The 16,227-nt window shown below is 41.3% G+C and overlaps 1 protein-coding gene across 4 annotated transcripts in view; it reads right to left on the reverse strand.

The window, feature by feature from the left end:
- LOC121857822 (glucose dehydrogenase [FAD, quinone]-like) overlaps positions 1–16,227 on the reverse strand; it is a 47,376-nt gene that overhangs the window by 21,792 nt on the left and 9,357 nt on the right. For all 4 annotated transcript variants that reach the window (XR_006087276.1, XR_006087275.1, XM_042354083.1 and 1 more), the window contains exons 2-9: positions 15,529–15,699; positions 14,201–14,409; positions 13,720–13,909; positions 11,417–11,548; positions 11,063–11,184; positions 10,219–10,275; positions 2,592–2,705; positions 58–208 (exon numbers count right to left, since the gene is read on the reverse strand). Coding sequence is in view for 2 of the 4 variants with exons in the window: in XM_042354083.1 (XP_042210017.1) it covers positions 58–208; positions 2,592–2,705; positions 10,219–10,275; positions 11,063–11,184; positions 11,417–11,548; positions 13,720–13,909; positions 14,201–14,409; positions 15,529–15,697 (1,144 nt within the window). In the remaining 2 variants the exon portion in view is untranslated. The remainder of the gene's footprint in view (positions 1–57; positions 209–2,591; positions 2,706–10,218; positions 10,276–11,062; positions 11,185–11,416; positions 11,549–13,719; positions 13,910–14,200; positions 14,410–15,528; positions 15,700–16,227) is intronic.

The raw sequence follows: 16,227 nt of genomic DNA on the forward strand, positions 1-16,227 counted from the left end.
TATTAGATACTGGAAGGAATGTTGTATGATGAACAAAAAAGGTTTCTACTAACTGACCTTGTCTGCTGAGCATGTATTGCTTGAAGGCACTGACTGTCTGTAAAGTGCCTGTTAATGGGTTTCCTGGAATTGTCCAGACTAAGCCGTTCACTCCAATATGATCATGGAAGTTCTGGCCAACCCCAGGTACATCAGCTATCACTCTTATCTACAACACATGAAATTGTCAATTTTTAGCGACATTACTGTCCTTTAGATGGCAGGGGTGTCTCTTAGCTGAATAAAATTGTCTAGAATTAGAGAGAATAAAATATGTAAGCACATCACTCCCCTCTAAAGGGTTATCACATCTATCAAGTTAACTACCAATATTGAAGACTACTATAGTGCTTAGTTTTGCTCAGTAACATTACTGGTTTAAGTGATGCTTAATTATGTCCCTCGGCAGTAATGAGAGTAGTAACAAAACATTTAATCTCATGACATTATTCTCCCTATATTGTAGATGTCATTTTTCACAACCAGAGAAAGGTTTGTGTGGAATTACTTTCAAGCCATTTGGTTACTGACTATTAACACTCAACATACATTTTTCTGCTTGCAAATTTACCATCAATAAACATAATCTACACCAAGGATGTATCTTCACTCTGTTTTACAGCTGTTTATTATTGAAGTGGAAATGAACAGTAGTTATTTAACGTTCAGTTAATCTTTCAACCCTGGGGCAGGACAGAAAGGCCCAGCCCCACACAATTCGTCTCCCCTCCCCCCTCCCACCCTCAGCTGGGGGACTGGAAGAGGTGCTCGTTGTGGTACACTCCCGGTGCATCCTACAGGCTCCAACACCCGAACTAAGCCCAAGCCTAAACTCCTGTTGGGGGCCGCACATTCAAGTACCCTTACTTAGATCCCTACTAATCAAGGTTTACGATCCAACTGGGAGGAGCTCCAGTTACTCCTGATCAAATTCTCCCCTGTATGCATTTGTCTCCAGGAGACAATGTTAGGAGCCTATGATCATCTCCCTCCCAGAGGTTATTTGGCTTTTTACTCTTCATAATCCAAAACAGGCACATCATGGGGGCACAGCCATCCTTGTCTCGGACAAGTGTGGTGTACCCTCTAGCCCATTATCCATCACTTCCCTGTTGCAGGCAACAGCTTACAAGATTCACCTCCAACGTACCTATACCCTTTGCTGCCTTTACCAGGGAGGGTTTGATTTAATTAATTAATCAACTTCCTTCTCCTCGTCTTATCCGAGGTGATTTTATTGGAAGGGATACCTCTGGGGTAATACAATGGTTAATTCAAGGGGTGACTTGATAGTTTCGATTATTGAAGAAATACTGGTGATATCACCCACTATCATGTCCAGACTGACACGACTACAACCATAATCTCTCATTGTGCTTAGCAGACTGTACTGGACTTGAGTGGAGGGTAACAGATGACCTCAGAGGAAGTGACCATGACCATTACCCTATCTTACTTTCCTCCCCAGAGGTCCTCCCTACACTGTAATTTCCCTGTTGGCAGTTAGACAAGGCAGACTGGGACTTGTTCAAGGAACTAGCAAAGGTAGACAGGTGCATTGAAGAAATTCCCTCTGTAGATGAAGCGGTTGAATACCTAGCCACCCTCCTCCAATGGGCTGGTCACTGTTCCATTTCTTGGACCTCTGATCATGAAGCTAATGTTAAAAAAAAAAAACAGTCAAAGCACTTTACAATCACATAAAAAAAAAAATCACTTCACAGTCATCTAAGCTTAGTACAACCTGAACATTAGTGATACAGTATACGGTAAGGAAAAAACGAAGATGATAAAGTAACAACAATGATACTGACCGATAATTGTTGAGTTACATGATCTTGGGCAGATGCATCACCATGGAATAAAGCATGGACTGTAATGCAATGGGTGGCCGTGTGGCAGCACCTGAGTAGATGATGCTGCAGCTGACAAGTGCAAAGTGCAGCATCACCAATACTTAGTACATGTACAGTGCAGGGGTCCCCGACTTACGAACGCCCGCTGATACGAATGAGGTTAAAGTTTAAATTTACAGTATTTTATTTACCCGATGACTTTTTTTACTTTAATTTTTTATTTTTTTTTATTTTTATTTATTTTTTTTTAACTAGGATGAGCCCACCCTGGCACAGGTCACTGACCCACATCGGGGCCTGGGGGGCAAAAATGTAATAATAATAAAAATAATACTAATACTAATAATAAAGACATACAAACAAAAAATCAAGAGTGAGAAACAATATACATGTATGTATGTTGTCTTGTCAAAGTATGAGAAACAATTGAAACCCTGCAATTGTGTGTATCTAAGGACTCAGTCTATGATATAGTGGGATTTAAACATTGTTCTGTAAGTACGGTATGCACATAGCATGTGTTTCAATTTACGTGCATTTTCAACTTAAGAACATCCTCAGGAACGGAACCCGTTTGTAACCCAGGGACCCCCTGTATATGGTTCACAGTCATCACCTAGGTGTGTCAGTTTGGATGGTTCACAATCCACAGTCGTATTTTTACACCGTGCTGGACAGCTGGTCTAAGTTACTTACCTGGTGGTGTTGTAGGTGGTGGATGGGGCCAACCCCAGAGAGCATTAGGAGCTTGGGTGAGGCAATGGCACCTGCAGACATCACCACCTCCCTGTTGGCCAACACCTTCAACACCTGCATCATATATACAGTAGAGTTGGAATTATTATTTTTTATTCACATCAATGTACAGTACTTGTATGTTGCCCTAATGAGCAGGGATTAGGTTTGGTTGACTTTGCTGTGAAATTATATTCTGTACGTATAATTTTTTTTATGTAGACATGGAAAGAAATGAGAAACAGCTAAAAGTTTGGAAAGTGTAAGCATTGAAGATGTCTGAAATTAACTTTATCCAGGTATTGCTATCATGTTAGATTAAATAGGCTCAGAGATTATATTGAATTGATGTACAATACTTCAGATTCACTGTATGCTACTAATCTAATTTGATGACCTGTATTATTGACTATGTGGTGTTATAGGGATGAGGGGATAACAGCAGAAATATTAATGGGCAAAGTTGAGGGTCGGAGGGCCAGTGGAAAGCAGAGACTAGGATGGATGAATTACTGTAAATTAAAAACTGGGTCTCAAGAGAGATGCAAAATCTTGGAGGTTTGGTAAAAACAGCCCAAAAACATTTAGAGTGGAGGACTGTGGTCGCCAACCCTCAGATGCTACTGTACTGTACAGTACTTTGGTTGATTGATTGATGTATAATCTCTTGTTTAAAATTAAATTTATAATGTGTTTCATTGTGAAATTTTTCATTCAATAGCAATTTTACTAAAGTAAATTGAAGGCCTTTCAAAATTGATTTTTTCAGTTTCTTATCAGTTACATGATGAAATACACCAGGACTAATACCTTATTTTATACCACATTTCACTGGACAGAACAGGATAATTCGGGTTTGGTAAAGTCTAAGATGAGGCATTAACATGAAGTTATTAGCCCAATTGGCTGGTAAGCATTTTAAGGCATAATTGGTGTACTGTGATGACAATTTTGATATAAAGTGTCCCTTTTTTCACAAAAATTTGACTGGTCTCTACATAAAACTGATCATGTATGTAAACATAATTCATCCTTCAAGCAGCAAGCATTGGTACTAACCTAATCTTATTTGACCTACCAGTAATATTGTACTTTATTGTACTGACTGTACTGTACAGGTAAGTTTGGTTATGTTAGTACTGCATAGTGAAGGACGTCTTAAATGGTATTAAATAAATTTTAATGGAACAGTACAGGTTTCCTTTGAGTTCTAACAACACAAAAAAAAAATCACCTATTTTTAGGCAAGAATCAGTTTCATTTTGGGATTGATAGGATGATTTCCCTTAAAACTTATCTTAATAATAATAATAATAATAAACGGTTTATTAATAGAGTTGCAGCCGGTGGCTGGAAATATACAGACTTACATTTGTGTGTTTGTGTGTGTGTAAAAGTTTCTTGACAGACGCCAAGAAAAATTAAAGGTAGAAAATGTTCAGTAACCTGACTGCTTAGATGACTTCAGTGTAAGTGTCTTCTCCAGTACATTTGTGATGATAATATCTAATAATTGTTACTGTGTTAATATCTTTTGAACAGAAACATGCTAAAAAATACATTAACACATTAAATATGCTAATAACCCCTGTACTGTATGTATAGACATAGGAGGCAGGTCTATTTTACCTCACTTTGTTGGGTCCATCGCATCATGTCTTTCGACTATAATACAAAAACGTGGAATTTGTAAATTTTTATTACTTCACACTCACCATGTTTCTATCAGCATAATTTCTTATGGCTTGGACCTTTGATTTTCACTCAGCCCCACCCTAGAAAGTAATGTGCTACCTTAATAATTTTAGTTATGGAAATGATGGTCTGAGGCTCTCGGTGGCATCTTTTTTATTGGGTCCAAACACGTTTTTTACTTACTTACTTTTATCCTCTTCACCACTGATTGAGCCCGTTTGGGCGATCGGTCACGTCTCTGTCACGCACTGTTGGCAAGTACTAGGCATGTACTGGCTCTCCGTTATGCACTGTTGGCAGGTACTGGGCATGCACTGATTCCTGAATGTACCTGAACCTGCTCCAGTGTTGGTCAAGTCTGGTCTTGAAAGAACTCACACTCGGTGCCGTCACAACACTTTCTGGCAGATTGTTCCAAGAGTTCGCAACTCTCACTCCGAAAACGTTTGCCCTCACAGTTTTCTGGACTTGCGGCTTCTTCAATCTTGAGCTGTGACCCCTTGTGGGGTGAGCGTCTGCGAACTCCAAGTAAGGACACTTGACTGAGTAGTGCCCCTTGAGATGCTTATACACCTCAATTAGGTCGCCTCTTGCCCGCCCGCAGTATAAGTGAGGCAAGTTCAGGCGCTCCAATCTCTCAGGGTAGTTGAGGTGGCGAAGTGCAGGCACTAGTCTGGTGGCCCTCCTTTGAACATTTTCAACCAACTGACAGTCCCTAGCATATCTCGGGGACCACACGGGGTGACAGTACTCCAGATGGGGAAGCACTTCACTCTTGAAGATCGTTATAAGGGACGTACCGTCTAGATATCTCAACGACCTTCTTATAAGATCCAATAATTTATTTGCATGATTTACTTTCTTCTCGCAGTGGCCCGAGAACTTCAGCTCATTGTCAACATACACACCTAGGTCCTTCTCACATTCAGTCTCAAATAGTGCAGTTTCTTCATCCCGTTGGGGCATATGATACGCCTCCTTACCGTTAGTATGCCCCAGGTGCATCCTCTTACACTTCATGACATAGAATCTCAGCAGCCATTTCTTTGACCATTTTTGGATCTCACAGAGATCCTTCTGCAGCTCTTCACAGTTCGCTTGGTTCTTGATTTCCCGAAATAACTTGGCGTCATCAGCAAACATTTGTTTGAAGGAGTGTACAACATCAGGCATGTCATTTATGAAACAAACAAACAACAGCAGGCCCAATACACTGCCCTGTGGTACCCTGCTTGTGACAGGTACAGATGATGATTTCGTGCCATTAATCACCACACACTGCTTGCAGTCTTTTAGAAAGTCTTCTATACACGCAAGGACATTTCCCCGAATTCCGTACTGTTTTAGTTTAATTTTCAGCCTTTCGTGTGGTACTGTCGAAAGCCTTGGCAAAATCTAGGTATATATTGTCGATATTACCACCCCGTTCCAGAATATGGGTCCAAATATCCAATGCCTAGAGCAATTGTGTTAAGCAGGAGCGCCCCGACATAAAACCATGTTGGCATTCCTTTACAAGGTTGTTTCGTAGCAGATGTTCCATCGCAGCAACTCTGATAATACTTTCAAGTACTTTGTATATTATGCTGGTCAGGCTCACCGGTCCATAGTTGTTCGTGGAGTGACGATCGCCCTTCATGAAGATAGGACTCACATGAGCCATTTTCCAATCACTGGGGAACCTTTTGTTCATCCAGGCATTTACAAAACAGGATCTTCAGGGGCTTGACAAACTTATTGCACAACTCTTAGCACTCTGGTATGCACCATGTCAGGGCTGGGACTATTATGGACCTTTAGCTTTGACAGTTTATATCTAATATCCTCTTCTGTGAACACAATGTGGGTCAGTGCTGTGCCGTACCGTCTGTCCTCAAACACAGGAAGGTTAATCACATCCTCTCTTGTGCACACATGGGAAAAGAAGCTGTTTAATGCCTCAGCTTTATCCTGGTCAGAATCTGCATAACTACCATCTTCAAGCCTCAGTTCTGATACTCCTACTCGTGTTTTTAATTTCGACTTTGCATAGCGGTAAAACGCCTTTGGGTTTGACTTGACCTCTCTTGCAACCAGCCTCTGGAACTCCTTTTCAGCCTTTCTACACTTTGCCTTTGCTTGGTTTCTGGCTCTTGCATACATCCTCCTGTCCTGCTCATCGTTTGACCCAACCCACGTCTTGAATTTCTGGGTTTTCTTCTTAACTTTATCGACCGCCGCATGGTTCATGTGTAGGGATCCCCTCGTATTCCTAGAGGCACTGGGTTTGGTCTTGGGTATATATTTATCGATCAAATGGGTCACTTTACTAGTTATGATATTCAGAGTAGTGTCTGCGTTCTTGTGCCTTAATGAATCAGGCCAGTGGATACCCCTCATCTCTTCCCTCATCCCATTGTAATTTCTCATGAAATATTTGCACCTTGGCCTGGCCTTATCTTGGATTAGGTAACAGTTAAATATGAATGACAACACTACAGTATATGGTGACTGGTGCCAATTGGGGCAAGGTGTTCCAGTTTGGCCACCATACCCTCCTCGTTTGTTATGAAATTTAGTGGCGTGGGTGTTTGCTCCCCTTTGTAAAGTATCGGGTCTCTAACATGTTGGAACAGAAAATTATCTCTTAGAGTTTCTACAAAAAGAGTAGCAGGGTTATTCAAGTCACTTGGGGTGAACTCGTTTCTCCAGTCGATGTCGCCATAGTTAAAGTCCCCCATGATAAGGAGGTGGCTAGGGTTAAGCATCGCTGCGTTGTCTATAAAGGCTCTTAAGTTCCTTTGATTTAGTGGGCCACAGTTTGGGGATCTGTAGATACACCCAACAATAAGTAAGTCCCCCCTTTAAGTTAAATTTACACCACTTGCACCCTTCAAACACATCCTCTCCCTGTCCCTCGCCTGGCTGGCTCTAAGGTCTTGCCTAGCATAGATAACCACACCCCTCTTGCAAATTTCTTGAGAAAGGTTCGTAAATGAGTCATATCCAGCTATACTGAACTCACATTCCTCTGGGTCGATTCTCCTGTTCTTGTACAACAGTTCTACAAATCCTACAATATCGGGTTGCTGCACCTTCAGTAGTGTTTCAAACTCCTCTCTCTTATCAAGGAACATGTCAGTATTAGTGTACATGACATTCAAGCCAGAATTTGTTCTCTGTAACGCCTCTGCTCTTAGTAGTAACCCCGCCCTCCCCATTCTCAGAAGCTGCAGCATTTGCTAAGTACACTATATTTTGCAGGGTGTGGTTAGAAATGCCAACCTGAGACCTCCCTGAGGGAAGATTAGACCGACTGACACTACTTCTATTGTAGAAATTAAATCTATGCTTACTTGCCACAAAGACTGAGTTGGACCATATAGTTACAGATGTTTTATAAGGTAAGAATGTTCTCCTTTTCTTAACAGTTTTGGGTGTGTTTACATATGTAACTTCCTACTCATTTGGTATAAGTACCTTCTCATGGCTGTAATCCATTCTGTATTCAACTGGTGTTATCTGGCAAGCCGGGGGTCAGGCCAAAGTTTCTAAGCTTCATTGTCAAAGTGCTATTCTGATTTATTTGGTAATTCGGGAGGTGGTATAGTGATGATGTAATATACGACTCGTGTCATGATAATGCCCTCAGTATTTCGCACCGATGGATTGGTCAGGCTTGTGTAAAATATTTCTTATCTTGTATTGTGTATTTTTTCATGTTCTAGCTAGAAATGTAGACTGGTCCATCAGGAGGCATGTTCCTTGTGTCAGGACATTTTTCAGTGAGGATCTATGAGTCACATTTCCCTAAATTTTTGCCAACACCTAATGTGAAGCCATATTTTGCATTTAAGAGCACTTTCAAGGGTCTTCCCAAATAAAACTTTTGAAAGATAGTTAAAGGTCTCATTATTTTTTATTCTCAGTGTTTTTATTGATTAGAAAATGCAATTTGTTTCACTTGCAGTCTTAAGATATGTAGCTAGTTAGCTGTGTTTATTAGTCTTCTAAATATAAAGAACGCTCATCATTTCAGATGAATCAGGTTTTAGTTTGAGCTCTGGGTCAATCCAAAGCTATTTTCTCTGGGCCAAATTGGGTTAAGTGACCAGTTCATTTTACTAGTTTAGAAAAAGTGGCTAGGCTCTCTGCATTAATCCTGTAACAAATTTTGGAATCTCTTAGTGGATGAGTTAATTATGTTCATTTTGCCTAGTTTCTAATAGAGAAACATGCTTCTTTTACTTTGATCAACTCCATGGTCCTATACTGCCCCAGTGAATTTGGGGGAACACTAAATTTCAAAATTAATAAAAAAAAATCCGAAAAAAGGGCATTGCCCTTATTCTCAACAGAAATCAATGATTGAAATATTAATAGAATATGCAAAAAAGTAAAAAAATACTTTTCTTAGAAAAGGTAGGGTCATTTATATCATGGTGAGACTCGACGAGTCTTTTTAAGCATGGTTGAAACAAGGTCCTAAATGTTGAGGTCCATTGGTGTTCTGCTTACAATGGAAAATTGGAAATATTTGGTACCGAACTAAAGACTGACATCTTTAAAAGGAAGATGTAACTGGATGTTGTGTCAGGACGTGACTCAGCGAACTTCGCGTGCCGAAGGTCATATACAGCTATTCCCTGACTTACGACCTACTCGACTTACGACCACCCGATACGACCGCCTCAGACGTACCAAAATTTTGTCAAATTATGTATTTTCGAGTCCCAACGTCAGTGATTGTGCTGTGTACTGACAATATTTTCGTTTGTAATTCACTTTAAAATGGCTGGCAAGCTTAAAAGTGAAATTTTTGTGGTGCTGAGAAGAAAAAGAGACACCCATTTTAGATTTTCTATGTATTATTTAAGCATTTTCGACTTACGACCTGGATTTGGGTCCCTAACCCCATCGTAAGTCGGGGAGCAGTTGTAGTAGATACAGTATTCTTAACCACAGATGACTAAAAAATCTGTTCTTGACAACAAGTTCAGGATGATTATTACTGAGTGGGTCATTTGGAGCTACAGGAGGGACCTTTGAATATATTCCTAACTTACTGTTAGATTTTTTTTTTTTACCAGTTTGAAGCAATTCCTTCCGGGTTGAAAGTGGTTCCGAGCATCAATACTGTACTAAGTTGCCTGGGATCTAGTTAGCTTCAGGGTTTCTTATGTCACGTTTAGTGGTTGTATCTCCAGTGAGACACTAAATCTGGCTTAAATCATTTGGATTCCTAACTGAGATTTCAATATTTCGAACTACACCTAAACCCCGACTTACGACGGGGTTAGGGACCCAAATCCAGGTCGTAAGTCCGATATGGTCGTAAGTCCGATATAGATAAATAAAAAATCTACAATGAAATACAGTACAGTAAAAGTAATGAATAATGATGAATGGATACAGTACAGTGAAAGTAATAAATAATAAGGAATGGATACAGTGTGACTGAGCACTTAACCTTTAATGTAGTCAGCTGAATGCACATGGGGCCCCCATAATTTTCTAATTATACATGGAGACTACATTAACTGGAAACGTTTCGGTATAGAAAATGCGTGTGTCATTTAAAAAAAAAAATTATCTATATCTGAGGCGGTCGTAAGTCCCGACGGTCGTAAGTCCACGTAGTCGTAAGTCGGGTCTAGGTGTATCGTATGTGTTACCGTGTGCCGGAAACGAGTGTTGGCTGGAAAAGGTTACATTTTACAGGTCACGTGGTATGGTTAAGCAAACTTTTCCAGTGGTTTGATGTTATAAGAATGTTTACACAATATACAGTATATAAATTGTAGTACTGTACTATATACAGAAAAGTTCTGAAATACATTGAGAGTTTTCATTGCAAATATTGTTTTCGAGTACAGTACTGTATTTCGTTAAAATATTCGTGAAATATACTCACCTTTCCGTTGTACTCAAATTTTACTCCAATTGCCATTTTGCGCTCGTCGAATAACACCTGAAATTGTAAAGCGAAAATTTTATTTGGCAGTAAACTACTGTAGATGTAAGATTGTACATTACTGATTATTTTAAGGTAGATCACAAAATTATTAAAAAAGACACCAAAATAACGCTAGACTCTTCAGATATGAAAATTAATAATAATAAAGAACCATAGATAAATACACACACAAAAAAAATTAATATTGAGAAATTGTGTGTAAATGAGACAAAAAGTCAGATCAGCAACCTGGGACTTGGTCACAATTTTTGTGATGCCATATGGCAGCAGGGTCTACCATGAGACAATACATTATGCTTCCAGTATCTTCCTGTTTTATATTACTTCCTACAACATAAAATGTCTTAGATTCGATGATGTTTTTTTACATTTTATGCTTTAACGCAAGGCAACCAGTTAAGTACAGTACTGTATACTGTACAGTATATGTCTTCAGTTTTGAAAAATATTCGTCTAAGGAACTTTTGAGAATTGTGAACCTGTTTATTTCACTTTTCAAAGACTAATTCAAATTTATTGCCATGTAGACTTAATCAAACAGTTTACTGTACTGTATAAATGATGAGAGAATATAAATGTATACAAAAATACAGCACGAGAAGGATTTTCAAAGATCTTTATATGAAATTTTCCTCCGAGCTGAGAAATCGAGAATACAACTGGCTTACTGAGGATACGACAACAAATGTATAGACAAAATGATATCAACCTTACCTGAAGACTCTTATATTGCTTATAGGTAACATGAACGTAGATTATCTGAGAATAAGGGGACTCTGACCTGCAAGACGGTGGCACTGTGGAGGATGTGTAGGTTGGGTCTGAAGGACGCTGGGTGGAGGTAAGCCTCTGCTGTGGAGCTCCTGACGCCGCCCTTGATGGTGTATTGCGAGAACGAGAAGCCTGCGGAGTAAATAGAGGATATTGGGGACACCTTGACGTGGATCATGTGAAGGTCATACCAAGTACTACCAACATACCTACCAAGTACTCCCAACATACTTACCAAGTACCACCGCATACCTACCAAGTACTACCCCCCTACCACAAAAACACCTTTAAACACTCAACTGTGTAAGACATCACTGGCGGTTAAGTTTACGCTTGTAAACACACACACCAATCACATACTCACCAATCTCGCCATGGCTGTTGATGTCTATGGTAGGGTAGCCCAGCTGATGACCTGCCTTGAAGAAGGTCTTGGTGAGGGGCCCTACAGAACCTGGGGTCACTCCAAGGGGACCACTGTGACCCTGGAGCGAGTCTGCCTCACGCACATAAAGAGATAGAGAGGTTTAGGGTATTTATGCAGTATAACTCATCTCTCTTGCCCACGTATTATACAGTATAACTCTCCTCCCTTGCCCACATATTATACAGTATAACTCTCCTCCCTTTCTCACATATTACAGCTACTCCTCGACTTACGACATACTCGACCTACGACCACCCGCACATACGACCGCCATAGTCGGTACGACCACCCGTACATACGACCGCCACAGTTGGTACAACCACCCGCACATACGACCGCCACAGTCAGTACCAAAATTTTTTCAAATGACGCGCGTATTTTCTAGACCGAAACGTTTCCGTCCCGTACGAGAGCGTCGCGTGGGCTGGGTCGCCTCGTGGCTACAGCACCCACGCCGTAGAGCACTTAGTTGGTGTTTGGCTGTCGTTGTTGTCGATAGCGATCGCGCTGTGTACTGATAATATTTTCATTTCTAATTCACTTTAGAATGACTGGCAAGTGTAGAAGTGAGAGTGCTGGTGGTGCTCAGAAGAAAAGAAGACAGTCAATTACTTTTGAGACGAAAATGAAGATAATACAGTGCGGTAGTAATGCAATATGAAAATGGAAAAACGGTAGCAACCATTTCACACGACCTAGGCTTCTTGCACTTGACCATATCAACAATTTTGAAGGCCAAGGAACGTATTCATAAGGTAGTGAAAGGATCAGCACCTATATAGGGAACAATAATAAAAAAAAAAGACAAAGTCCTATTCATGAGATGGAAAAATTACTTGTGATATGGACGGAAGACCAGATACAAAAGCGTGTACCCTTAAGCCTTCTAACCTTACAGGATAAGGCAAGAAGCCTTTTCGAAAGCCTGAAGGAGCAGGCAGGAGATGAGTGCGACCAAAACTTAACAGCAAGTCATGGGTGGTTCCAAAGGTTTAAGAATTGCTGCAGTTTGCATAGTGTAAAGGTGAGTGGAGAGGCAGCAAGTGCTGATGTGGGTGCTGCCGAAGCTTTTAAGGAGGAGCTAGATCGTGTCATCATGGAGGGAAATTATTTGCCTGAGCTTATTATGGAAGCGCATGCCAGAACGGACATACATCCACAAAGAGGCGAAAACAATGCCGGGATTCAAGGACCAAATCACACTTCTGTTGGGGGGAAATGTAGCTGGTTTCAAGATAAAGCCCTTCATGATATATCATTCAGAGAACCCAAGGGCTTTTAAACATGTCAGCAAGCACACACTGCCAGTCTTTTATCGCAATAACAAGAAAGCATGGATGACCCTAGTACTATTTGAGGATTGGTTCCTGACTTGTTTCATTCCACTAGCCAAGGAGTATATTGTCTGCAACAAGGGATTGCATTCAAGATTTTGTTAATTTTGGATAATGCTCCAGGACACCCACCACACCTGGACGACCTGCAACCTGATGTTACAGTAGTCTACATTCCACCTTACACTACCTCTATCATCCAACCCATGGATCAAGGTGCTATTGCTGCTTTTAAAGTGAATTATTTACGTACGACTTTCACTCAGGCTGTTACTGCTACTGAAGGTGAGAAAACGCTCAGAGAGTTTTGGAAGGACTACAACATTTTGAAATGTATAAAGAACATAGCTGCAGCATGGGATGAGGTTACAGGTCAGTGCATGAATGGAATATGGAAGAAAGTCCTGAAAAGATATGTGAACAGTTTCAGAGGATTTAATGAAGATGAAGTAATTTCTGCCATTAGTAACAAGATAGTGCAGATGGGTAAACAGCTGGAGTTAGAAATTGATAATGAAGATGTTGAGCAGTTGGTTGAAAGTGTAGCAGAAGAGCTAAGTAACGAGGATCTTATTGAACTGGATGCACAGAAAATTGCAGAGGAAGAAGAGAGTAAAAATGTAGAAGAAGAGCCTGCAACCCATTTACTTTTACTGTACTGTATTTCATTTTAGATTTTCTATGTATTATTTTTTGCATTTTCGACTTACGACCTGGATTTGGGTCCCAAACCCCGTTGTAAGTCGAGGAGCAGCTGTATACAGTATAACTCACCTCCCTTGCCCACATATTATACAGTATAACACACCTCCCTTGCCCACATATTATACAGTATAACACCTCCCTTGCCCACATATTATACAGTATAACACCTCCCTTGCCCACATATTATACAGTAAAACTCACCTCCCTTGCCCACGTATCGTCCGCAGTAGTCTTGGGCCTTGATGAAGTAAGGGAACACAGAGTGGTAGTCCCAGCCCGGGTTACCTTGTGCCGCCCATCTGTCAAAATCCCTCCTGTTACCCCTCACGTAGAACATACCGTTGATAGCAGACGACCCTCCCAGTGTGCGGCCCTGGATCAGTCGACCTGCCTGAGGGAGTTGTCGTGTTACATCACTGTGTTGTGTTGATACGTGTTGTTGTTGTTCCCCATCATCTCCATCATGAATATACATTAAATGTTCCTGATTGTCCCCGTTCGTGCGTGTGTGTGTGTGTTTGGCAAGAAAAAATATCAAAGGGTTCATATGAAACTTGAGACTTCAAGTCGGTTTTTGCTGTGTGACGGCCAAACATCCATGACCTGGTGGTGACTTTTTATCACAGACAAGCCAGGCAAAAACAGCAGTACAAAGTAAAGAAAAAGAAAGATGCCAACGTACCCTGTTGACGAAAGCCTTGAGTCCGTGTCTCTGAGGTACAGTGGTGTAGTCCCAGTCGACGTCATTACCAGGAAGGAAGTTGAGGGAGAGTAAGCCGGGGATGGAGGTCTCAGGGGGTGGAGGTCCTCCAGCCTCCAGCAGCAGCACCCGCCACTCTGGCACCTCTGATAGTCTTGCCGCTAGCACGCAGCCTGCTGTACCTCCACCAACTGAGGGAGAGCACCGTAACTTGTGATAAAAGTAATTAAGAACTTCACTCCCGCTTCCAGCACTCACACCTTTTAGTTTGGTGTCTTGCTGTATGAAAATACAGGGATGAGAAGTTTTAATATGTAATAGTCTTATAATATGAACATAAAAACTATTAATATTTGTAATCAAACATCGTAAGACTTGTTGTTTACCTTATGACTTTCAATAAGACTTACAAAGATTGCTCTTATAGATATCGCATGGACGAGTGGAGTAACTAACGTACAGATACAGTATAAATGTTGGGAGACTGCAACTGAAAGACATTATATCGGAGTAATATTAGAGAACTAGACTGATGGGAACTTAGCGTTGAAATCGTGTGTGTGTGGATAATATAGATATTATATTAAGAACAAGATCAGGAAGCTGACGAATAATGACGTCGTTACCTGGAGTTAAGCAACTTGAAAATAGACGGACGGACGGACGAACTTACAAAAGGAGGGCAAGACAGATACGAAGCGAGAAGATATAGCGTTGCATTAGGTAGAATACTGACCTATAATGAGGGGGCAGTAATTAGACGGACAGAACAACAAACACATAGGCAAATAATAAAAAAAAATTACACATTAAAGAGAACACATGAAGATTTACGCCTGTATTATTAAACATCTTCCCTTGAAGAGTGTCGTCGCGTTTCAACCCGAGTTTTAAACTAAATGAGTCCTGAGGGACACCGCAGTACAGTACTTAACGGAGTGTTGTGGCGGTAAAATTAACTAATTCCAATATAATTAATTTATAATATTGGAATTAGTAAATTTTACCGCCACACCAGCCTGGTAAGTATTGTACTTGTACTGCGGTGTCCCTCAGGACTCATTTAGTTTAAAACTCGGGTTGAAACACGACGACCCTCTTCAAGGGAAGATGTTTAATAATACGGGCGTAAGCATCTCAGGTTATTTCACTTGAAGATTAACGATTTTAAACCTACTTGGGAAGATAAGGTTACGGTAGGTTAGCAAAGGTGATTAATCTTCAGGTGAAATAAGCTGAGGTGTCTTAATCATCTGGAGTTCCAGGAAGATAAATTACATATTAAAGCAACAAGAAACCAAGGAACTGACCGATGATAAAGTCGTAGTGGGTGGCGATGGTTCTCGGGGGTAGGAAGGCGTTCTTGTTCGCCTGAGGCACCACAGAGAGCAGCAACAGACGCACCAGTGGCAGTACTAAGGCGGTAGCCACCCTCGTCGTCGCCCCGCCCACCACGTTGATGTTGATACCGAACACCATGCCTGTAGGCGGACAACTTTGGATATGTCAAGAGTAGAAATACCATCGTCGGCTTATGTTTATTTTGTTACCAGGAGAACCTTGTGTGTGAGGGTGGAGGAGAACCTTGTGTGTGAGGGTGGAGGAGAACCTTGTGTGTGAGGGTGGAGGAGAGAACCTTTTGTGTGAGGGTGGAGGAGAACCTTGTGTGTGAGGGTGGAGGAGAGAACCTTTTGTGTGAGGGTGGAGGAGAACCTTGTGTGTGAGGGTGGAGGAGAGAACCTTTTGTGTGAGGGTGGAGGAGAACCTTGTGTGTGAGGGTGGAGGAGAACCTGTGTGTGTGAGGGGTGGAGGGAGAACCTTGTGTGTGAGGGTGTGGGAGAACCTTGTGTGTGTGAGGGTGTAGGGAGAGAACCTTTGTGTGTGTGTGGAGGGGTGTGTGAGGGTGGAGGAGAACCTTGTGTGAGGGTGGAGGAGAACCTTTGTGTGTGTGAGGGTGGAGGAGAACCTTGTGTGTGTGAGGGGTGGAGGGAGAACCTTTGTGTGAGGGT

This window comes from Homarus americanus, unplaced genomic scaffold (genome assembly GCF_018991925.1).
Source record: "Homarus americanus isolate GMGI-L3 unplaced genomic scaffold, GMGI_Hamer_2.0 scaffold35762, whole genome shotgun sequence".
In the NCBI taxonomy this organism is placed as follows: Eukaryota; Metazoa; Arthropoda; class Malacostraca; order Decapoda; family Nephropidae; genus Homarus; species Homarus americanus.